General features: G+C 53.1%; 4 protein-coding genes across 9 annotated transcripts in view; 2 read left to right on the plus strand and 2 right to left on the minus strand.

The window, feature by feature from the left end:
• The window catches only part of LOC111151633 (ribosomal protein L23a), a 3,859-nt gene extending 1,933 nt beyond the window's left edge, over positions 1 to 1,926 (minus strand). Inside the window, exons 1-2 of the mRNA XM_022509748.1 lie at positions 1,860 to 1,926; positions 1,061 to 1,244 (exon numbers count right to left, since the gene is read on the minus strand). Of these exons, the coding sequence (XP_022365456.1) occupies positions 1,061 to 1,244; positions 1,860 to 1,884 (209 nt within the window). The 5' untranslated portion in view covers positions 1,885 to 1,926. The remainder of the gene's footprint in view (positions 1 to 1,060; positions 1,245 to 1,859) is intronic.
• A 1,566-nt stretch (positions 1,927 to 3,492) lies between these two features.
• On the plus strand, positions 3,493 to 7,787 carry LOC111151476 (RAB34, member RAS oncogene family). 3 transcript variants are annotated; one of them, XM_022509491.1, is made up of 11 exons: positions 3,493 to 3,542; positions 4,202 to 4,414; positions 4,623 to 4,714; positions 5,978 to 6,043; positions 6,151 to 6,252; positions 6,359 to 6,423; positions 6,533 to 6,584; positions 6,780 to 6,861; positions 6,948 to 7,038; positions 7,172 to 7,279; positions 7,369 to 7,787. In XM_022509491.1, the coding sequence occupies exons 2-11, from the start codon at positions 4,361 to 4,363 to the stop codon at positions 7,434 to 7,436; spliced, it is 780 nt and encodes a 259-aa protein (XP_022365199.1). In that variant the 5' UTR covers positions 3,493 to 3,542; positions 4,202 to 4,360; the 3' UTR covers positions 7,437 to 7,787. The 3 variants fall into 3 exon arrangements, with proteins under 3 accessions (XP_022365199.1, XP_022365198.1, XP_022365196.1); XM_022509490.1 differs by having other exon boundaries at positions 7,172 to 7,784; XM_022509488.1 differs by lacking the exon at positions 3,493 to 3,542 and having other exon boundaries at positions 4,093 to 4,414; positions 7,172 to 7,784.
• A 4,501-nt stretch (positions 7,788 to 12,288) lies between these two features.
• On the plus strand, positions 12,289 to 19,445 carry LOC111151398 (protein interacting with cyclin A1). Of its 3 annotated transcripts, none has more exons than XM_022509390.1 (5): positions 12,289 to 12,776; positions 16,589 to 16,675; positions 17,745 to 17,880; positions 18,161 to 18,319; positions 18,413 to 19,445. In XM_022509390.1, exons 1-5 carry the CDS (start codon positions 12,689 to 12,691, stop codon positions 19,074 to 19,076), a joined length of 1,134 nt encoding a protein of 377 aa, XP_022365098.1. In that variant the 5' UTR covers positions 12,289 to 12,688; the 3' UTR covers positions 19,077 to 19,445. The 3 variants fall into 3 exon arrangements, with proteins under 3 accessions (XP_022365098.1, XP_022365099.1, XP_022365097.1); XM_022509389.1 differs by lacking the exon at positions 12,289 to 12,776 and adding an exon at positions 13,380 to 13,424; XM_022509391.1 differs by lacking the exon at positions 18,161 to 18,319.
• A 1,042-nt stretch (positions 19,446 to 20,487) lies between these two features.
• LOC111151321 (SPT6 homolog, histone chaperone) overlaps positions 20,488 to 21,828 on the minus strand; it is a 33,312-nt gene continuing 31,971 nt past the window's right edge. For both annotated transcript variants that reach the window (XM_022509231.1, XM_022509232.1), the window contains exons 36-37: positions 21,559 to 21,746; positions 20,488 to 21,283 (exon numbers count right to left, since the gene is read on the minus strand). In XM_022509231.1, coding sequence (XP_022364939.1) covers positions 21,097 to 21,283; positions 21,559 to 21,746 — 375 coding nt within the window. In that variant the 3' untranslated portion in view covers positions 20,488 to 21,096. The remainder of the gene's footprint in view (positions 21,284 to 21,558; positions 21,747 to 21,828) is intronic.

Raw genomic sequence — 21,828 nt, forward strand, 5'->3', positions numbered from 1 at the left:
AAAAAAAAAAAAAAAAAAAAAAAAAAAAAAAAAAAAGGGCACATGGGTGGCTCAGTGGGTTAAAGCCTCTGCCTTCGGCTCAGGTTATGGTCCCAGTGTCCTGGGATCGAGCCCCACATGGGGCTCTCTGCTCTGCAGAGAGCCTGCTTCCACCTCTCTATCTGTCTGCCTCTCTGCCTACTTGTGATCTCTGTCAAATAAATAGATAAAATCTTAAAAAAAAAAAAAAAAAGAAAAGAAGGGGCGCCTGTGTGGCTCCGTGGGTTGGGCCTCTGCCTTCGGCTCGGGTCGTGATCTCGGGGTCCTGGGATCAAGCCCCGCATTGGGCTCTCTGCTCGGCCGGGAGCCTGCTTCCCCCTCTCTTTCTGCCCACTTGTGATCTCTGTCAAATAAATAAAAATCTTAAAAAAAAAAGAAAAGAAAAAAGCAGCAGCAGCACTGGGAGGTGACAGTTATTACTACTGTTCGAATCTGTGGCCCCCTAAGCTCAGTTTTATCATTAGTAGTGTGGCACCAAAACACTCAAGACCCTAAACCTTTTGCCCATTTCCCCATTTTTTGAGTGTAAAGACTTAAGACAGTAAATGAAAGACTGCTTTATACACTGTTGCAGGTCTTCCCTTTCCAATACAGATTTTTTAACAGTGTCCTTATCAACCTAGAATCACCCCACACTGTCACCCTCAAGGGTTATTCCCTACAGGAATAGCTGCAATGAACAGCTAAACCTGGAACTCAAAAAATAAATAAATAAATAAAAAATTAAAGTCCCACTATACACTCAAAGAAAGCAGAATCTAAAACGCTGACCATATATAAAGCAACAATTAACCTAACAATTAACCTTAATAATCACTGAGCTGTTTTAAACTGTTCCCGTCAATACTGTAAAAACGTCTCCTCTTGTTCTTAACTCAGGCATTAACAATCTCTTCACATTCCCCTTAGAGACACACACTACGTACTAACATGTATTCCCGAAGCTGTGCTACACGTTTGGTAAATTTCCAAATTACAAACGGCTACCCAACATCTTTCCAAGGGAAAGGGCAGTACTGACTTGTTTCTCCTGGGGGCGCTCTTTCGAGGGTATTTGGGCTGCCTTCGGAGACGCAGAGTCTTGGGTCGTCGGAACGTAGGTGATGTGCGGATCTTCTTTTTTTTGTGACTGTGGACGCCTTTCAGCACCGCTTTCTTGGCCTTCAAAGCCTTTGCTTTGGCTTCGGCTTTGGGAGGGGCAAGGGCTGAGAGAAAGAAGGAAAATGAGGGCACGGGATTCAGAAACCAGTCACTTCCTTACTCAAAACCCCTAGCGGGCGCTCCAGGCCACACGTGCATCAGTGGTTCCTTTGAAGACATCACAAGTCTCAGGTTAAAATTTTTCCATCATATGCACGATGCTGGGGCGAACTTAAGGGTAACTCCAGGAATACGACGAAGAAAAAAAGGAACTAGCAATGATCGACAGGCTGATATCTGACAAGATATGTGTTAGTGGTTTTACCTACCTATATAGCTCTAGCGCGGAAAAAAAAAAAAAAAGGAAACTAAGTTGAAGACTGTAATTTTTTACAGGTCTGGAGACGTGGAGCTCCGTCCTGTGGATGCGTGTTGTTCCCCAAAGCCAACAGTCCGGCAGCCCCGAGAGGTGGTGCCGGCCGGGCTTGCCTCCCCAACCTCCTCACAGAAGCCCAGCCCATGCGGCTGGGCCCACACGCACCGCAGCGTGCCAGAATCCCAGAAGCGGCTCCGAAGCAGACACCGCAAGGCTTAGCTCAGCCATTGTCCTCCCGGTCCGTTCACTCCGAGGGGATCTCACGCCAGCTACCCGTAGTCACCCCCCCAGCTCCAGCACAAACCTTCCTTCTTAGCTTTCGGCGCCATCTTCGTAAAAGGGATTTCCAACGCTCGTTTCCAGGGGCTTATAGAGCAGAGTCTCACCGAAGACTCGCGATGCTTTTTATTTAAAGCTGATTGGATAATCTGTAGCGCGGCGCCCTCTGGGAATGGTAGTTAGGTTTAATTTCCTCGGGAGAGTGATCAAGCATGCGCCACCTCTTCCCTCAAAAGAGTGTAAAGCTTCTTGGAGGTTGTAGTTTTTTTGTAGACACGTGTTTATTTGTTGCGGCTGTTGGATATGGATGGTGTAGCCACTGTCTGGTCCTGAGCGCTTTCCCATCTTGAGGAAAGAGTACTGCAGGTCCAGGAGATAGTAACACTGAAAACAGGATGGAGTATAATTAGGTTGACTCGGGGAGGGTGAAGTAAAGTTCTAGAATGTTGGAGCAGAAATTGTGTGGTCCAGGGGCGCCTAGGTGGCTCAGTCAGTTAAGCGGCCGTTTTCGGGTCAGATCATAATCTCGGGGTCCTTGGAGAGAGCCCTGCATCTGGCTCCCTCCTCAGCGGGAAGCCTGCTTTTCCCTCTCCTTCTGCCTCTCGCCCCGCTTGTGCGCGCGCTCTCTCTCTCTCTCTCAAAACAAACAAAAAAGAACTTTAAGAATCTGTCTGGGGCGCCTAGGTGGCTCAGTGGGTTAAGCCTCTGCCTTCGGCTCGGGTCATGATCTCAGGGTCCTGGGATCTAGGCCCGCATCGGGCTCTCTGCTCAGCCGGGAGCCTGCTTTCTCCTCTCTCTCTCTATGCCTGCCTCTCTGCATACTTGTGATCTCTCTCTCTGTGTTTCAAATAAATAAATAAAATCTTAAAAAAAAAAAAAAAAAAGAATCTGTCTGGTCCAAGTCCCTCTAACAACTTCTACTCTTCTTTACCTGTGACAGATTTCGTGCGTTTTCCCGCACTTGAAACTACCAATATTCCAAACACCCGGGGTACAGATTTCTCTAGGGCTCCCTAGTTCTTGTGAATTTCATTCAGTCTACTCCCTTTAATTAGTCTTCCTTTCCCTGCTCCAGTCATATCTGCATCCTCAAATTCAGTTCCCGACACAGAACAAGTTTTAATAAAAATTAGGTTTGCTTCTCTGAGGGTCTGTTTCTGTCCCACCTCCACCCTGCCCTGTTTTCCTCCTTCTCTCTTTAGAACCAGATCTCCCCTTTGACGGTGAGAATTATTGTATACTACACTCCTCCTCTACCCTGCAGAACTGCGAAATGGAAAAATTGTCCTTGATTCCAATGGGATCAGACAGAACGCGGGTACCAGAGCGGCGACCTACCCAAAGGGCAAAGTTTCAGGTCCACTTAACCCTTCTTTAGACGAGGGAGGCAAGTTGGTCTTTGGCCTCCCACCCCTCAGTCTACACGGGAGACTTGAAGGAAAACACCCCAGAATTTGGACGTCTCTTTCCTCCGTGTGCATCCCGTTCCGACCCTGGCATCCCTGTCTGCTTCCCCCCACCCCACCCCTATCCCGGGCAGAAAGGCGAGCGGGGGCAGACTCTATGAGTCACGTCCTGGGCCTGGAGTTGAGGAGGGAAGCGCCGCCTCTCCTTGGGCCCCTTCTCTCCTCCTTTCCCCTCCCCGCCGTTCCTGGCCCAGCCAGATACTGCGTAGCAATCACCGATTCTCCATCACCAATTTGACCTGGTAAGGGTCCCCTTGGAGCCGGAGTCCGGCCCCGAGGCGCAGCGGAGAGCGACCTGGGGGACTTCGATCTGGGCGGGTTCCAGCCTGGTTGGAGGCGGTCCTGATGCCCTTGAGCGGTCTGGCAGGGTACTCAGAGCTGGGCCAGCGCGGTGGGGAGGTTAGGAGGGGGAGGCTGGGACAGGCTGCAAGGCCGGGAGCTGCCGGGAGAGGGGCAGGGGGCGGCCCTTCTCCAGGAATTTCCGGGGATCATGTTACAGCGCTCGCGGAGGGAGAGCGGAGTGGGACGACGGGCCCTGCGGCGGACTGGGCCCCTGGCCCCCTCCTCTAGAAGTCCGCGGGCCTTGCAGCGCCATCCCTGCCCACACTGACCCCGTGCGGCGGGGCCGCTCGGCGCCCACTGGCAGCTGTTATGGTAGGGCAGCCTCAACCCCGAGGTGTCGTCGGGTCACCGCGGCCCCGAGTCATTGTAGGAACTATCCGGCCCCGAGTTATTGTGGGGTCTGCGCGGGCCCGGCCCCCCTCCGACGGGACTTCCCGCCCCCATTTGGCGGAGTCACCCCGCCCCCGAGTAGTCGTCGGGACGCCACGGGCCCGGGTGATTGTGGGTTCGCCCCGGCCCCGGATGATCGTCTCATCCCCGTGGCCCGCCGTGGTCGTAGCGTCCCCGAGGCCGCGGGCTCCCGTAGGCTCCCCGTGGCCCAGAGTTATAGTCGGGACACCCCGGTCGCGGGTGATTGTCGGGTCTCCACGGGCCCAGGTCGCTGGGACGGATCAGGTCCCCGCGCCTTCTCGGGGCTCCCCGCAAGGTCGCAGGCGAGATGAACATTCTGGCTCCGGTGCGGAGGGACCGCGTCCTGGCGGAGCTGCCCCAGGTAGGCGCCAGGGCCACGTCGGGCTTCTGGCTGCGATGGGGTGTGGGCGGGGAGGAGGCGGCACCAGTTCAGTTAGAGGCCTGGGCCCAGCCCTGCGGCCCAGCGAGGTCTGCTGCTTCTGGGTGGTCCCTTACCCCCGCCCAGGGCAGCTTGGCTGCGGGACGTGGGCCAGGAGTGGGTGAGTCCCGTTCTCTTCTATCCCTCTCAGTGCCTGAGGAAGGAGGCCGCTTTGCACGTGCACAAAGACTTCCATCCCCGCGTCATCTGCGCCTGCCAGGAGCACCGGACAGGCACCGTGGGGTGAGTTAGACACCCTTAACAAAGAAAGGAAGTCTCAGTCAAAGCTAGGATACACAAGCACCACCCCCCCCGGGGGGTCTCCATTTCAGCCTCAACCAGCTGTATGGTAATTCCCCCTTTTTTATACCAATGTGTTCTCCCTTTTCTTCCCAGCAAGGATGTGATGAATCCTATGAAATGGGGTGGGGTAGAGAGGTGGCCCTTCACTTCTTCACATAAAGAAGGTGTCTAACAGGAGAGGGTGGTCCCCAGGTCACGTTCCCACATACCATACATTTGAGCCCCAGGACAGAGGGCTGTGCCTGTAGGGATGTGTCCCATTATGGGTAAAAGAAGGTAATCCTGATAAAATTTGTGGGCGGGTCAGTAATAGAGCATTTACTGTGTGCCAGGCAGTGTGTTGGTTACTATTATTATCTTTTATTAAATGAAAAACACCGTCCATTTTTTATTTTACCTATTTGTTTTACCTAACATCATCTGATTTCATGGGGTGCCTGGGTGGCACAGTGGGTTAAGTGACAGCCTTTGGTTCAGGTTATGATCCCGGGGTCCTGGGATTGAGCCCCACATTGAGCCCCTGCTCTCTCTCTCTTTCTCTGTGTCAAATAAATAAATCTTTATTTATTTATTTGATATATATAGACAGAGCACAGCGGGGGAGCAGCAGGCAGAGAGAGAGAGAGAAAAGTAGGCTCACCCCAAGCAGGGAGCCTGATGTGGTGCTGGATCCCAGGGCCCTGGTATCATGACCTGGGCCAAAGGCAGAGGCTTAACGACTGAGGCACCCAGACATCCCAATAAAATCTTTAAAAAGGGGGGGCACTTAAGAAAAAAGATGTATCCTGATTTCAGAGATGTTAAAATGTATGTGGAGGAGTGAAGGGGAGAATATATAGGACATTTATCTCAGAATATAGGACATTAATATCATTATAACCTTCACAACAACCCTATAGAATATATACTAATCTCCACCTAACGAGTGTTGAAACTGAGGCTCAGGGAAGCTAAGTAACTTGTCCCAAGTCACACAGCTGGTCAATGGAAGAACTGGGATTCGCATTCATGGCTTTCTGATGCTGAAGTACAAAACACTCTTCTGCAAGCGTATGTGTCCAGGCAAGCCGCCTGGGAGGCCTCCTGTCCATGGTAACCTCAGCCTTGGTGCAGCTACCTTTATGGACTTAGTAAGGAACATTGAGACACCCTAGGTTGGAAGAGTTAGTGCTCACTCCTCCTGCTCCCTTTTGTGTCCTGCAGATTTAAGATCTCCAAAGTCATTGTGGTGGGGGACCTGTCAGTGGGCAAGACTTGTCTCATCAACAGGTAAGAAGGTGCTCTCGTTGAGCTGGATTGAGCTGGGCTGGGCAGGGTTCGGCCAGACCTAGCCACGTGGGCTGGGCTCAGGGCCAGAGCATCCCGTGCTCCCTCAGGTTCTGCAAAGACACTTTTGATAAGAATTACAAGGCCACCATTGGAGTGGACTTTGAGATGGAACGATTTGAAGTGTTGGGCATCCCCTTCAGTCTGCAGCTGTGAGTGCTACCTCCATACATTCCAGCCATTCTTCCCCCAGCACCTGAACCCCATCTCATGCCCCCTTCCCATATACCTGTGTTGTACCCCCCTCCTTCCTCCCAGCTGGGATACTGCTGGACAGGAGAGGTTCAAGTGCATTGCATCAACCTATTACCGAGGAGCTCAAGGTAAGGGCCTCGGTGAAGTGGGGCAGGTGGGGGTTCCTGGTGTCTAAGCTAGGGCTGAGGGGTTGGGGAAATGAGCTAGTAATGTCTGCTGTTTTTGCCACTTTTCCAGCCATCATCATTGTCTTCAACCTGAATGATGTGGCCTCCTTGGAACATACCAAGTATGTGCGGATGCTGAACGATACTGGGGGCTCCAGGAAGAGAGGGCACAGAAAAGAGGGGGTGGTCAGGGGCATTAGTAGGGAAGGAGAAGAATGCATCGAGGACCAGAGAGAAGGTGGTGAGCCTGCCTGTGAGTGTCAGCAGGAGGAGCCTCTCCAGCTCACCCGTCCTTGGTTGTCTATCCTCTGTGGCAGACAGTGGCTAGCCGATGCCCTCAAGGAGAATGACCCGTCCAGTGTGCTGCTCTTCCTTGTGGGTTCCAAGAAGGACTTGAGTGTGAGTGTGTCCTGGGGAAGGGGCGGCTACCAACTCGGGGAGGGGACCCCATCGCCCCTTGCCATCTGACTCCAACCTTCCCTTAGACTCCCGCTCAGTATGTACTGATGGAGAAAGACGCACTCAAGGTGGCCCAAGAGATGAAGGCTGAGTACTGGGCGGTCTCATCTCTCACTGGTGAGTCAGAGGCTTTGGGTTTTCTGCTGTGGTGCTCCTGTCTACCTGGCCTCTCCCTCCTGTCCCTCGATCCGTACCCAGGGACCCGAGCGCCTGGAATGGCCTCTGAGTGCCCATCTGCTCCATGTGTCAGGTGAAAATGTTCGGGAATTCTTCTTCCGTGTGGCAGCGCTGACCTTTGAGGCCAATGTGCTGGCTGAGCTAGAGAAATCAGGGGCCCGGCGCATTGGGGATGTTGTCCGTGAGTGCCTGCCTGCCTGGCTGGGGGGCTGGCAGAGAGCGTGGGGCACCTCTGATCCCTGCTTCATGTATTTCCCGCTCTTCTTGAAGGCATCCACAGTGATGACAGCAACCTCTACCTAACTGCCAGCAAGAAGAAGCCCACGTGTTGCCCATGAGCGGTAAGGGGACTGTCCAGCACCTGCCCAGCCCTGGGGCACTGTGCCACCTTGACTCCCCTAGAGCTCAACCCTGGACATTTGCACTGATTGTTTTTCCAGACCAAAGAGCTGCCTCTTGATGGCAGTACCCCTGGAGGGGTAACAGGGACCATGCTAGTTGCTCCCTGCCCTGGGCACCATGCCAAAGACTAGATGTCCCCCTCCTCTGGGGGCTCTCCAGGGTGCCCAGCAGTGGGGAGGTAATCCCTGCTGCTTTTGCTTAGCCTGCTGGGCCCTTTGGAGTAGGAGGATGCTTAATGATCCCAGCCTCACACTGTGCCTTATGCATTAAAATCTCTGTTTTTAGCAGTTTGGGGACTGGAGTCCTTTGTTGGGGATGAGGGATGTGGAACGGGCAGGGCTAGATGGCTATCCTGGGACTCAAGCTTCCTGCTGGATTCTGGCTGTCCCACTCGCAGTGGTTGGCTTTGAGAGCGCTTTTCTTTGGTTCCTCATCTCCAACTGTGTCCCCCTACTTGGTGTTTATTCCTAAATTTCTACCACTGGATAATTGTTTTATTTTTTTCACTCCCTTCTCGCCTTCTCTCTCTCTTTTTTTTTTTTAAAGATTATTTATTTATTTGACAGACAGAAATCACAAGTAGGCAGAGAGGCAGGCAGAGAGAGAGGAGGAAGCAGGCTCCCTGCTGAGCAGAGAGCCCGATGAGGGACTCGATCCCATGACCCTGAGATCATGACCTGAGCTGAAGGCAGAGGCTTAACCCACTGAGCCACCCAGGCGCCCTCGCCTTCTCTTTAAAAAAATACTTCACTGAGGGGAACACAGTAAAAAGTGATTGAGTTTTGGATGCTCTTTGGGTTGACCAGAAGGCCCAGGGCGGTGTGGGTTTGTCTCTTACTCAGAAGATGTGCTATGTAGGGATGCCTGGGTGGCTCAGTTGGTTCAGCGTCTGCCTTTGGCTCAGGTCGTGATTCCCAGGGTCCTGGGATCGAGTCTCACTTCTGGCCACCTTGGTTGGTGGGAAGCCTGCTTCTCCCTCTGCCTGTTGCTCCCCCTGCTTGTGCTTGCTTGCTCTCTCACTGTCTCCCTCTGACAAATAAATAAATAAAATCTTAAAAAAAAAAAAAGGATGTGCTAATATCTATCTAACATTATTAGTGATATGAGCATAAATTTATGAGTAGTGTCTTTTTATATTTTAAAACCTGATTAAAACAAACAAACAGCATAGGAGCACCTGGCCGACTCACTTGGTAGAGCCTGTGACTGTTGATCTCAGGGTCGTGAGTTCAAACTCCATGTTCCATGTTAGGCCTAGAGCTTACTTAAAATAAGAAAAAAAAAAAAAGAAGAAGAGAGAAAAACAGCATACTTTTTTTCCTTTTCAAAAAGAAAAAGACATGCTCTGAGTCAGGAGGTCCTTCATCTGAGTTCTCACTGTCATCTTCAATCACTTCTCACTGTGTTCTCAGAGTATTTATTTATTTATTTATTTTTCTTTTCTTTTTTTTTTTTAAAGATTATTTTATTTATTTGAGAGAGAACGCAGAGCGAGTGAGAGAGAACGCGAGTTGCGGGGGGAGGACGGGCAGAGGGAAAAAGAGAAGCAGGTTCCTTGAGCAGGCTTCCTGCTGAGCAGGGAGCCGGAGACCAGGCTCGATCCCAGGACCCAGGGATCATGACCTGAGCTGAAGGCTTAACCAACTGAGCCACACAGGTGCCCCTATTTATTTATTTTTTGAAGATTTATCCATTTAATTTAGAGAGAGAGAGTGAGTACACACAAGCAGTTAGAGGGACAGAGGGAGAGGGAGAAGCAGACTCCTCACTGAGCAGGGAGCCCAGCTGGGGCTCCATTCTGGAACCCTCAGATCATGACCTGAGCTAAAATCAAGAGTCGGATGCTCGGGGTGCCTGGGTGGCTCACTGGGTTAAAGCCTCTGCCTTCGGCTCAGGTCATGGTCCCAGGGTCCTGGGATCGAGCCCCGCATCGGGCTCTCTGCTCCACCAGGAGCCTGCTTCCTCCTCTCTCTCTGCTTGACTCTCTGCTACTTGTGATCTCTGTCTGTCAAATAAATAAAATAAAATATAAAAAAAAAAAAAAGTCGGATGCTCAACCAACTGAGCCACCCAGGCACTCTAAAGAGAAGTATTTCTTAAAGGGAAGGCAGGAAGGGGATAAAAAAAAGAAAACAATTATCCAATGGTAAAAATTTGGGAATAGACACCAAGTAGGAGGATACAGTTGGGGCTTAAGGAACCAAAGGAAAGAGCTCTCAGACTCCTAAGCAAATCACTTATCCTCTGTGCCTTGGTTTCCTCAGGCTAATAATACTGATGAGGGGGGTGCCTGGGTGGCTCAGTGGGTAGAGCCTCTGCCTTAGGCTCGGGTCATGATCCCAGAGTCCTGGGATCGAGCCCTGCATCGGGCTGTCTGCTCGGCGGCCAGCCTGCTTCCCTTCCTCTCTTTTCTGCCTGCCTCTCTGCCTACTTGTGATCTCTGTTTGTGAAATAAATAAATAAAATCTTTAAAAAAAAAAATACTGATGAGGTTTCATGGATGAAATAAGGTAAAGCGCCAACATACATGGCAAGAGCTCAAAAACCTCATCTACTATAACTAATTGGAGGGAGGAGTGGCGAGGAACCTGCTCCCTGTTGACATCTGACCCAGAGTCAGATGGACTGGGAGTGTCTCAGACATTCGGCCCAACAGTGGTGGGACACATGTGGCCTCAGGTGTCGTCCTGAGAGGCCATGGAGGGCCAAGATTAGAACACAAATCCGGGCTCCCAGTCAGCGAGTGCTCTGTCCATTCCATGCCTGGTACCATTCTCACCCAGCTACTTTGTCCTGAAAGGTTTGGCTTTTCTGCATACTCCTTCCCACTGGCTTCTCCCTTCTGCTGTTCCTTGAGCTGTCGAGAGCTAAGGTGGGAAGGGGAGTCTGGCTAGTGACCCTATCTGCTCAGATTCCTGGGTCTGGAGCAAGGTGAAGGCTGGGATCATGCAGACAGAGCGGCAGCAGCAGGAAAGACCCTGGATGACTGGAGAAAACAGTTTAAACACCATCCTCTCCCCTTTTTTCCATCTGTTGAGGCATATCCTGGCTTAGGAGCCTGGTGCCAAGAGAATTGGAGCGGAGTGAGGTGTGGAGTGGGGGTGGTACGGCTCTAACACTTTTTCACACTCTCTGGGATTGTTTTTTCCATATCTCTTCACCCCTCCTCTTGTACAGAGCCTGTAACTCAGAGAGAGAGAGAGAGAGTGTGTGTGTGTGTGTGTACATGTGCGCAGAGCTGCTGTGGAAATGTTTGTGCTGCAGGGGTGGTGGTTGGGGTGGGGATCAGGGGTGTGGTTCGGTTTTCTGGGTGATACCTGTGAGGAGCATGTTTCTGTGTGCATATTGCATCAGTCCCTGTGTGAGGAGTAGATTTTTTGTGTAGGCAACGGGTGTGATTGATGCATGTGCCATGTATATGCTGTATCTAAGGGTGTCAGGGGTGTGTGTAGTAGGTTACTATGGAATGCAGCGGGCCCTGCTTCCCCTCACAGCAAGCCTATGGAGACACATGCGGTTGCCTAAGTGAAGTAAGATAAAGCACTACCATACATAGGAAGAGCTCAAAAACCTTTATTATTATTTTTTAAAAGATTTTACTTAGGGGTGCCTGGGTAGCTCCGTCCTGCGATTGAGCCCCTTATGGGGCTCTCTGTTCAGCAGGGAGCCTGCTTCCCTCTCTCTCTCTGCCTGCCTCTCTGCCTCCTTGTGATTTCTCTGTCAAATAAATAAATAAAATCTTAAAAAAAAAAAAAAAGATTTTACTTGTTTGAGAGAGGGAATACAAGCAGGGGCAGTGGGAGAGGGAGAAGCAGGCTTCCGGTGGTGCAGGAAGCCCGAAGGCGGGGCTCCATCCCTGGGATCATGACCCGAGCCGAAGGCAGATGCTTAACGACAGAGCCACCCAGGCGCCCCTCGAAAATCTTTTTTTTCTTTAAAGATTTTATTTATTTATTTGACACAGAGAGATCACAAGTAGGCAGAGAGGCAGGCAGAGAGAGAGGGGGAAACAGGCTCCCCGCCGAGCAGAGAGCCGGATGTGGGGCTCGATCCCAGGACTCTGGGATCATGACCTGAGCCGAAAGAAGAGGCTTTAACCCACTGGGCCACCCAGGCGCCCCAATCTTAATTATTTTTTTTTAAGATTTTTATTTATTTGACAGAGATCACAAGTAGGCAGAGAGGCAGGTAGAGAGAGAGGGGGAAGCAGGCTCCCTGCTGAGCAGAGAGCCCGATGCTGGGCTCGATCCCATGACTCTGGGATCATGACCTAAGCCAAGGCAGAGGCTTTAACCCACTGAGCCACCCAGGCGCCCCTATCTTAATTATTTTAATAACTGTTTGGGGTAAGAGTAACCTGAGATCTTGGCTCTATGTTGACATCTTTATTGGGCAGTGTTGTCTCCGGGACAGGGTGCCTGTTGGGGGGGCGCGGGTGCAAGGAGGGAACGCGGTGGGAAGGGGGCCCTGAGGATGGGCGCCACGAGGGTTTGGGAGCCGACAGCAAGTCCTCATCTTGAGAACTGGGCCTTGTGCTCTGTGGAGGAGCGTGAGGGCAGAAAGAGAAAACGCAAAAAAAAAAAAAGAAGAAGAAGAAGAAGAAGAAAAAGAACGAACGCGAGCGAGCCGGAGACCGCCTTACTCCAGAGAGAGAAGGAGCCGGGAGAAGCCGGGTTGGCTGCGGGGAGGCGGGCGGGGCGGCGCGCGGCTGGGTTCCGACCGCTTGGGAGGGGCTGGATTGCGGCGGAAGCTTGAGGTTTAGAGAATGCCTGGGGCGGGGCTGAGAACGGGGGTGGGGGCGGGGCTAAGGTCTGGGGGTAGGACTAAGAGCTGGCAGTAGGTCTGGAGAGGAACTAGGGATGGGACTGAGGGCTGGGCCTGAGCGGCCGAGCTAAGGTTTAGGCCTGAGAGAAAGAGGTGGTACGAAGGCTAAAGGTGGGACAAAGAGGAGCTTGGAAGGAGCTGCAAGGCCCCGGATGAAGAGCGCGGCTGAAGCTTAGATTTGGGCTAAGACAACACAGAGCCAGGGGAGGGTGGAGGGGGGCATTGAGCAAGCATGAGGCGGAGTTAAGGGCTGGATTGGGGCGAAACTGAGATTGGGGTTTACGGCTGGCTCGACCAAGCTGAGGTTCAGGATTGGACTTCTGCGAGGAAGAGTCTTGTAAAGACGAGAACTGGGCTGAGAGCGATGTGGGTCAGAACGACACTGAGGATTGAAAGGTGGATTAAGGAAAAGACTGAGGACAATGCCAGCATCTGGGATGAGAGCCTCACTGGTAAAGAGGGGTGGGGCAGGAGTTTGGGGGTGGGTTTCAGTCTGAGGGCGTGGCACCAAGGAGGGTTTAGAACTGGAAGAGCTGGCGAAGGAGGCGGGGACAGGGGCTGGGCTGGGGCGGAGTTAGGGCCTGGGGGCGGGCTCACGCCGAGCCGTGGACCAATGATTGAGGACTGGGGTCCTGAGGCCCTGGAGAGTTGGGCTGGATGGAGCCAGAGCTGCCAACCCAACCCCTAGTTTGTAGGGATGGAAGGCGTTGCCGTGCTGCCTCCAGAGGCCCGGCTGCCGCCTAAGAAATGCGGGCCCTGGCTGGAGCACCTGCTCCAGCACCCACCCTGTCGCCAGGCTGGGACGGGGGGTTCCATTGACTCTGAGGGGAGGAAGGAGTCTGGAGGTTCCTCGCGTGACATCACAATCACCACCAGATGTGGGCGGGGCCAGAGGGGCATTTCCCAGGAGACGCGTGCACATCGCACTGTCTAGCTCCCTCCTTCTCCCTACTTTCCCTCCTCTCTCCCTTTCCCCTCCCTTCCTCCCCCATTCAGCTGCTTGGGTGCCCCACCTGGAGCCCCGCCACCTGCGCTACAAGGGCGGGGGGAGCTCCCCGGCCTTCAGGACTGGGAGGATTCTGTACCAATGAGCCTTACCTGTGAGTTTTGAGTTAGACCCCTGCGCCTGGTTGAATGCCTCTCCCAAGAAAAAGACTACAAGTTACCCTCTTCCTTTCAAGCTATCACTCTCCTCATTTCATTATGAAGTTCGCCCTGTGCCTGCCACCGTTACTTCTGCTGACGGAGCGCTGGACTGCTGCTCCACTAGGAGCTCTCCTGTCTGTGAAACTAGAGAGCAGGTTGCCTTCCTCGCATCTGAGGAGAGTTACTAAACCCCACCCCTTGGCAAACAGAGTTATGACTGTTAGGGCTTCTTGTGGGTTTGGGAAAAGTTAATCAGCGGACTCTGTCTACAAGCCGCCTTCACCATTACTCTGGAGAGAGCAAGAACATTGGAGTCAGATAAAGCAGAGTTTGAATCCTCACCCTTAGGCTTCAGGCTGGATCTGGGAGGTGGTGAAGTCAAGATTGAGTCAAACCAGAGGATGAAGAATTGGCTGTGTTGGAGCTGAAAAGCAGGTGCCGTAGGGAAGCTACAGGCTTCAAGCTAGCAGGATGGGCTTTGGATAGGAACCCCAAGTAGACAGGGCTGAAGAAGGCCAGGTCATACAAGGCCAAGAAGATTAGGTTAACTCCTACCCCTACCACCTATTAACTTGTGTCTTTGGACAGGTTTTTTAACCTGAGTCTCTGAGTCCCCATTGACAGAATGGATTGTGGTGAGGATTTTGAATCAAAGGCATATTTTAAAAGCCCAGTACAGTGCCTAACGTTGGGGAGATGCTCATCCTGGGTCGATTCTCTTTCTCTAGAAAAATCCCCAGCTTTGAACCCTGGGCAGAATTTCCAACGCTGTAGTTTCTTTGTGGTTCCAATAGGGGGTTTATTTTATTCTACTCATGTAGTCATTCAATCCACCAACATTTGCTGGGCACTTTTCATGTCCCAGGACTTGCAGATACAGAGGCAGATCAAATATAGGTCTTGTCTCATGTTGCCATAGAGTAAGTACATGAAGTGCCATGGCAGGGTAAAGGGGCACAAGACATGTGTGACCAATTCTACTTGGGTGAATAGCATTGTCCTTTCCAAGATGAACAGGTATTTCTGGGGAGGGAGAGGCAGGAGAGAAGGAATGGAGAAGGGAGTTGTGGGAGGAAGGATGAATGGGTGGGAGAAACTTATAACTGAGGAAGGAACCAGAACCTGGGTCCTGGGGGTGGGTGTCAGTTATGTCATGATAAGGAGTTTCACTTCATCCTGAAGGCAATGGATGGCTATTGAACAGGAGGAACATGGTGGATGAGTTGGTATTCTAGAAAATTCAGTTTGGCTGCACTGTGAAGACTGCATGAGAGTAGTAAAACAGAAGGCAAGGAGGCCAGCCAGGAGGCTCCTGCAGCGGTCTTAGGGATAATGGAAGTCTGAACCAAGATAGAGGCAGATGTGGGGGACAGGTAGGCATGGCAAGACTTGGTCATCAAGTTGATGGAGAGGTGAAGGAAAGAACAATCCCTAGATTTCTAGATGAGGTGTCTGTTCCTCTCTGAAATGGAAGAGATAAGAGGAGATGGTTTATTGGGGGTAAGGAGAAGATGAAAGGATTGTATGGGACATGCTGGTCTAAGATGTTTTGGGGAAATCCAAGAGGATATTAACTACATGCTCAGGAAAGCTGTCTGGATTGGAGACCCTGATTTATGTCTTTTTTTTTTTTTTTTTTTTTGGTGAATGTTGAAACCATGTAAGTGGATAACATTATCCAAGAGAAGGCCGTAGAGTCTTTGAGAAGGAGGCCAAACACAGAATCCTGGTCTTCACCAATTTTAGGGAGACAGCAGAGGAAAAGGAAACCACAAAGAAGTCAGGAAAGAATGAAACAGCTAGTCAGAGCAGGAAGGCAAGTGAGAGGAGAGAGGTCTGTCATGGGAGTCAGCAGAACAGTTTGCAGGAGAAAAGAGATTGAATGGCCAAGAGTGTTGGGTGAGATGAGACAAGAAGAAGGCCACTGGGTTAAATTATTAGGAGATTGTTGGCGGGGAGCGTCTGGCTGGCTCAGTTGGTAGAGCATGGGACTCAATCTTGGGCTTGTGAGTTTGAGCCCCACGTTGGACATAGAGATTACTTAAAAAAAAAATAATTAAAATCTTAAAAAAAATAAAAAGGAAATCGATGCCTGGGCTCTTTTGATAGAAGGGTCCAGTAGCTGCCATGTTGTACGTGGCTGGCATGGAAGAGAGGTGGACTCTGAGCTCACTGAAGATAGGGACTGGGCCTCCTTCACAGGTGCCTTGTGAAGCTAGTATGTCTGTTAGAGGAAGGAGTGAATGATATGGATTGAAAAGGATATGCAGTGTTAGAGGGAGGAACAGGGTTTATAGAGTGTTTTGTTTAAAGATATTCATTGCCTGTAGAAGAAAAACCACAACAGTGAAGAGGGAGGAGGTAAAAATTTCTGGCTGGGACCTAGAATCCAGGAGCTTTGGGCAGGAGGACAGCGGAGGGATACTTCCCCAGGCTGGAGGAGAGAAACTGAGGGTGGGAGGGGCCTGGGGTAATGCTGGTGCGATGAGCTCAGAGGAACAGCACTAGGGTGGGAACCTCCAGGAAGGTGCTGGAATTTTCATTTATTCATTCTTTCCATACATTTTGAGTACTTACCAAGCTGTGGAAAATAGAAGGAGATGACCAGGACCTGGCAATCAGCTCAAGGGACAGGACTCAGCTCCAGTGCCCCAAAGGGGAAAGCTCATTGCAGGAAGGCAACCCTGTGGTCGTTGATGGTGGTGGGGTCTCAGCCCAGGGAGGGACCGTCTGACCAGTCTCCTTACACCCCGGGAATTCCTGGAATTGTCCTTCCTTGCCTTGGCTCTGGCTCATTCCTATTCATTACTCCAGACTCCACTCCTGCCATGCTTCTTCCAGGAAGTCTTCCTCAAGAGCCCCGCAACACTTGCGCTCTTGTTCTCTGCTTCCACAGGCCTTCTTCCCACCACCTCCCTTCCCATCAGGGTCTGCGTCATGCGGCTGCCTTGAACTGTTCATCCTCTGTGTCCCTCTCCTCACCTTGAGAATAGGCACTGTTGGGTTGTTTTGGAAATTTCCGAATCTCCAGGGCGCAGGTGGAACTTGTCAGGGAATGGCTGAGGCATGAAGGGCATGGGGAGGGGGCTGTGGCTGCTGCCACTCTGTGCTCTCTCAGATGTAAACAGGTTACCCGGCTGGGAGAGAGGACATCTGCTGGCTGGTGTGCCCTCTAGCACTGACGCATCTACCTTCTCCTCTGAAGGTGGGTCCAGGGAATCTCTGGGCCCCGGGGTTCCCCATCCATCTCACTTGAGAGAACAGACACTGGTGGCAGGCAGGAGGGAGGGAAGTATTTGGTCCTGAATGGGTTACCCCCCATCCCCTACTCCTGCCAGGCTGGGAGGGCCCATACCCCATTCCCCAAGGCCACAATTACTCCTGTCTTCAGCCGTGCATCTTATAGTGCATGGATTTCTTTGACATATATGAACTGAGCCCTCTCGACAATCCTGCAAAATACATATTACTGCCATCCCCATTTTATGGATAAGGAAATGAAGTCTCAGAGACGTCACGTGCTCTGGGACGCCCAGCTAGTGACAGAGCCGAGACTTGGACTCAGGCCTGTCTGATGTGCCACTCTGCTGCCCCTTGCTCCCAGTTCAGCAGTGCCGAAGAAGGTAGAGGTGTTGGTGACCCAAGGTCCAGCCTCACGTGCCTTATTCCCCCCCGGGGTAGAAAGGGGTCATGGGAGAAGCAAAAAAGGAGGCCACCAAGTGGGTCAGGGGTATATGGGGGACCTGGGGCCCTCACAGCCTGGGGGAGAGAAGGGAAGGGAGGAGGAAGGTGGGGAAAAGCTCATACCAAGCTGCTATCCCCTCATCTCTCAAGTACTTTTAAGGCCACTTGGACTGACACACCCCCAGCCTGGGTTACCTCCCTAGGGGTGGCCAGTGAGAGGTCCTGTCCCAGTTCCACCTTCACAGAGGCTAGATAAAGGCTCAGTCCTCCTGGCCTGTCTGGGGGGAGGGGGGTAAGCCAGCCGTAGCACCCTGTACCAGGCTGGAACTCATCAGGGCCAGCTCACGTCTTCCTCCATGCATGGGAGGAGCTGGAGTCCAAGGGGGGACCTGCAAGAAGGTGCCTTGTTCTCTCTGTCCTGGTACATGAGAACTTGGGCACGTGGAGTCACTTCATAGGCTCACCTTTTAGCTAGCGGCTTGAAGGAGAGCCATTGGTGGACTGGAGCCTTCGGCAGGGTCCGAGGGGAGGCGGTGGGGGTGTGCTGCTGTCGCCACCCCTGTGTGACCCAGACCCCACCGCCCCCTCAGGTGAATTCAAAGACCCGGACAGGTGCTGCTGGAAACACAAGCAGTGCACTGGGCATGTCATCCACCCCTTCCCCTCGGACTATGGCCACCACAACCTGCACCTGCACTCCATCAGCCACTGCGACTGCGAGTCTAGGTAAGGGCCCTCCTCCTCGGGAGACCCCCAGCCCAGGGGAGACTCCTGGGTGCAGCTAGGCCCACCATTGCCCTGTGGTTCGCCCTTCAGCTTTGACCCAGCACCGGCTAGCCTCACCGCAGCTTTGTAAACCTGGCTCTGCTCTGGAGTCACAGGGAGGAGGTCTTTTGGCAGCCTGGGCCGAGCCGGGAGGAAGCCAGCTGTCCCTTAGGCTTCTGGCTCTGGGTCCCCGGGGGAGTCACAGAGGCATGGGAGCCAGGCTGAGTCCTCTGTGTGGCAGGCTGAAGGACTGCTCAGAGAAGACAAATAGCGACAACTCCCAAGATGTGGGCCCAACCTGCTCCCGAGATGAGGGTCCAACATGTTTCAACATCATCCAGTCCCCTTGCTTTGAGCTCATCCCAGAGGAGGAGTGTGTGGAGCGGTTCTGGTATGGCTGGTGAGTGCCGGCAGGCTGACAGGGGCGGCACGAAGGGGCATGGGCCCCCCACTCTCTGTCAATCTTCTCTCCTCCTGTCCCCTTCCCTCCCAGGTGCAAAAACTACAGGCCTGTCTCTGTGGCAGTGATCCACCATCCCATCCACCATGACTATGTGGCAGATGACCTGAATGAAGAGGAGGAGGAGGAGGAGGAGGAAGAAAGCAAACCTCCCATTCCCACCCAGGTGGGGCCTGCCACCACCGCCCCCGCTGACCCAGGCCTGGGCACCGTCACAACTACCCCGGACTCAGCAGCTCCCATCACCATCTGGCGCTCCGAGAGCCCCACAGGGAAGTCCCAGGGCAACAAGGTGATCAAGAAGGTAAAGAAGAAAAAAGAAAAGGAGAAAGACAAGGAAGAGGAGCTGGATGAGAAGCCAAAGCCGAAGAAAAAAGTCAAGAAGGGCAAGTTGATGAAGAAGAAAAGCCCAGTTAAATCGGAATCTTCACCTCCAGACTTGAGCCGATCAGTAAGCCCCAGAGAGCTGACCAGGATGTCAGAGTCCAGCCCAGACAGCCGGGAAGACCTGGAGAGTGAGGACAGTTACAATGACCCCCGGCGGGAGGAGCCCTCCAGTGATGATGTTGTGGAGTCTTCGTCACCCAGGAAGAGAGAGAAGAACACGGTCCAGACTAAGAAAGCTGGGGCGAAGACCTCACCAGTCAAGAAGGTCAAGAGGAAATCTCCCCCAGGATCCAACCCCAATCTCAGTTGAGGCCAGGGCGTCCAGTGTGAAGAATAAATGCGATCAAGCCTGTAGCTGATCCCCTGCGGCTGTTCTCTCTCCCTCCAACCCGTCCCCGGTCGGGGCAAGGAGGGGTGGGCTCTGCGCGTAGCTGGAGCTAAGGGGCCAGGGGGCTGCAGGGGTTTTTGAAGGGTAATGTGTCTTTCAGGAGGGAATCCGTGGGAATGTAGGTGGGAGGCCGTGCAGCCTGTTTATCTGTAACATCGCAGGCTCGGGGCAGGAGAGGAGCACATCAGGGTGGGGTGGGAAGGCTGCCCACCTCCGGGAGACTGGTCTGTGTGAAATCTGCTCGGCGGACAGGCAGTGCTGTCTGCAGTGATACTCCCAATAAATCTAACCTTTTAACCACTCTGTGCCACTGTGCCTGGCCTTTCCCTCCTCTAAGTGGCCCTTAGGAAGACACGTGCTGGTGGCACCAAAGGGAACATCATCTTCCAGGCTGGTGTGTCCCTGCTCCTGCTAGGCCCTTCCAGACCTTTGTGCTGAAGGGAATGGAACTGAATTCCTGGCAGAAGACCAGCCTTTCCCTCCCAGCTCTTGCCAACGATGGGATAAAGTCGAGATGGGAGGCTCATTAAGTTTGGGCAGTAATGACCTTTTCCAAGTTCTCTGCTGAGCCCTAAGCGGAAAAGGAGGGGGTAAAGGCTCACTTTCTCGGCACCAATTTGCAAAGCTGTGAGATGAGGCCCTTCTTAAGAAACATGGAGTACCAAGAGTCTAGAACACAAAGACATGGTGGGGCTGCGGGAGAGGGCCAGGGCCAGAGGCTGGCTGGACCAAGCTGGTAAGAGGGTGACTGGCCTCGCCTGCAACAGCCCGGCACTTCCTTCTCCAGGGCAGTGTGGGAGCGGACAAGCACGGGGCCCATCCGCGGCTGACGTGCCTGTGTAGAGGTACTGTACTACCACAGACCAAGGCCCAGCTGGCAAAAAGAGTGGGGGAAGAGGTAGAGGGGCTTGAGAAACTGAAACTCACTCTTGGCCCTTCTTCACTATGCCAGAGGCGACTTGTGAACCCAGTAGATGGAGTGGCTGCCTGCCGGTGTAGTAACAGCAGCTAATGGGTCCTAGGGCTTTACGAGGTCCGAGGCCCTGGGCTCAGCACTCACACATCCTCTCGGTGCTGGCAGCTGCCCTGACAGGCAGGTAGCACTCACTCCACTTTACAGAGAAGATGGCTGGCTCAGAGCCAACAGGCCCAGGGCTGGGGAAGCGGAGCAGGGATGTGATCCCAGGTAGTCAGATACAGATGCCGCTTGCTGTTCTGAGTCAGTCTCTGATGGCCTGGGAGGAGTTACAGGGAGCCCCCCGAGCTCCACACACTGCTTTGAAAGCCACCCCTCAAGCGCCGGAATGCTAGAGAGAGAGACTTTGCCAAGTGCTCTGTAGAAACACTGTTTATTCAAATGACAGGCAGGAAGCGGAGGCAGCAGCAGGTGAAGGTGGCCAGGCGGGGGCGGGGCAGGTTAGCACTGCTCCCCCACATTCCCTGCGATTCTGCTTTGCTAGCCACCCAGGCTGTCGGCATCAGGGTCAGAAATACTTTTCCTCCTCTCCCTCCTGCCCCAAACTGAATAAATAGCATTCTTCTCCCTGCGAGAGCTGGGGGAGACTCATGTGCTGAGCTTGGTGCCCCAGGGTCACAGCCCAGAGTCAGATGAGGGCAGAAGCTCAAAATGGCTTGTAGGGAGTAGAATACAAAACTGTTCCACTCTCATTCTCGTCTTCCTCTTCTTCCTCCCCGCCACACCCCTCCCAGCCTGGTCCCGGGACAGTGGTCAGTGAGGGCCTGAAGTGGGGCACTGCTGCCTAGCGTGCACTGAGCTCAAATTCGTGAGGCCATCCAGCTTGTCACCCATCCAGGCTGACCACCAATGAGAATGTCAATTCACGCCACTTTATGGACAGTAAAGGAGGGGCAGGGAGTGAGGCAGTGGGCAGCTGGGCCTCTCCCAGCCTCAGAGGTAACCAGAGTCCTAGGGGCAGGCCCCCTACCGATCCATCTCATCCAAGAGCGGGGTGGCATCGCCGGCAATGGACATGGGGGTGCTTTCGATCATGGGGCTGGGAGAGGGTCGAGGTGTCAGCCGCTGCTTCTGTTTCCGCCTCTCGGCTTCCTTCTCCTGTAGCCACTGCTCTGCCATCTTCCCCCAGTCGATGGCGGCATGGCTGTTGGACCTGGGAGCAGGAAAAAGGGGCATCTGGGATCAGGACTCTCCCGGAGATCGCTAGAAGAAAGCCTTCCCTTTTCCATCCTTATAGAAACGGACCACCTATTTTTGGCAGCAGCCACATCACCCTCTTCTGTCTTCTCCCAGCAAGCGTCATCCCGGACTATCACCTGGGTCACAACTCTCACAAGGCCCAAGGTACCTGCCTATGCCGGGGCCTGCTGGCCTCTCGACGATACCCGCCCCCAGGATCCTGCTCCGTGCCACTGACCACACACTTACTTTGGCTGCTGCTGCCGTTGCCGAGAGCTGGAAGAAGGCTGGGGCTGGGCCTGGGCAGATTGCGGGGTGGTGCTGGCCTGGAGCTGGTGGTACTGTGGTGTGGTGATGGGCTGGCTGGGGGTTGTGTAGGAGTAGCTGGGGGTCATTAGTGGTGTGGCCACTGGCTGCTGGGCTGGCGTTGGGAATACCTGGACAAAGGAGAACCATTAAATGGAGATGAGTCTGGGGCCTATTTGGCCTTGCTATGAACTTCTGGCAAACTGAAAGCTG

The sequence above is a fragment of the Enhydra lutris genome, unplaced genomic scaffold (genome assembly GCF_002288905.1).
Source record: "Enhydra lutris kenyoni isolate GAN:26980312 unplaced genomic scaffold, ASM228890v2 scaffoldscaffold26, whole genome shotgun sequence".
Taxonomy (NCBI): Eukaryota; Metazoa; Chordata; class Mammalia; order Carnivora; family Mustelidae; genus Enhydra; species Enhydra lutris.

Excerpts from the sequence above, each read along its gene's own strand:
- LOC111151476 (XM_022509490.1), top strand. The coding sequence starts at position 4,361 with ATGAACATTCTGGCTCCGGTGCGGAGGGACCGCGTCCTGGCGGAGCTG. Across the intron at positions 6,253-6,358 it reads ATCCCCTTCAGTCTGCAGCT|CTGGGATACTGCTGGACAGG; the intron begins GTGAGTGCTACC and ends CCTTCCTCCCAG. Across the intron at positions 6,424-6,532 it reads CTATTACCGAGGAGCTCAAG|CCATCATCATTGTCTTCAAC; the intron begins GTAAGGGCCTCG and ends CCACTTTTCCAG.
- LOC111151398 (XM_022509390.1), top strand. The coding sequence starts at position 12,689 with ATGTGGGTCAGAACGACACTGAGGATTGAAAGGTGGATTAAGGAAAAG. Across the intron at positions 12,777-16,588 it reads CTGGGATGAGAGCCTCACTG|ATGTAAACAGGTTACCCGGC; the intron begins GTAAAGAGGGGT and ends GTGCTCTCTCAG. Across the intron at positions 17,881-18,160 it reads CACTGCGACTGCGAGTCTAG|GCTGAAGGACTGCTCAGAGA; the intron begins GTAAGGGCCCTC and ends TCTGTGTGGCAG.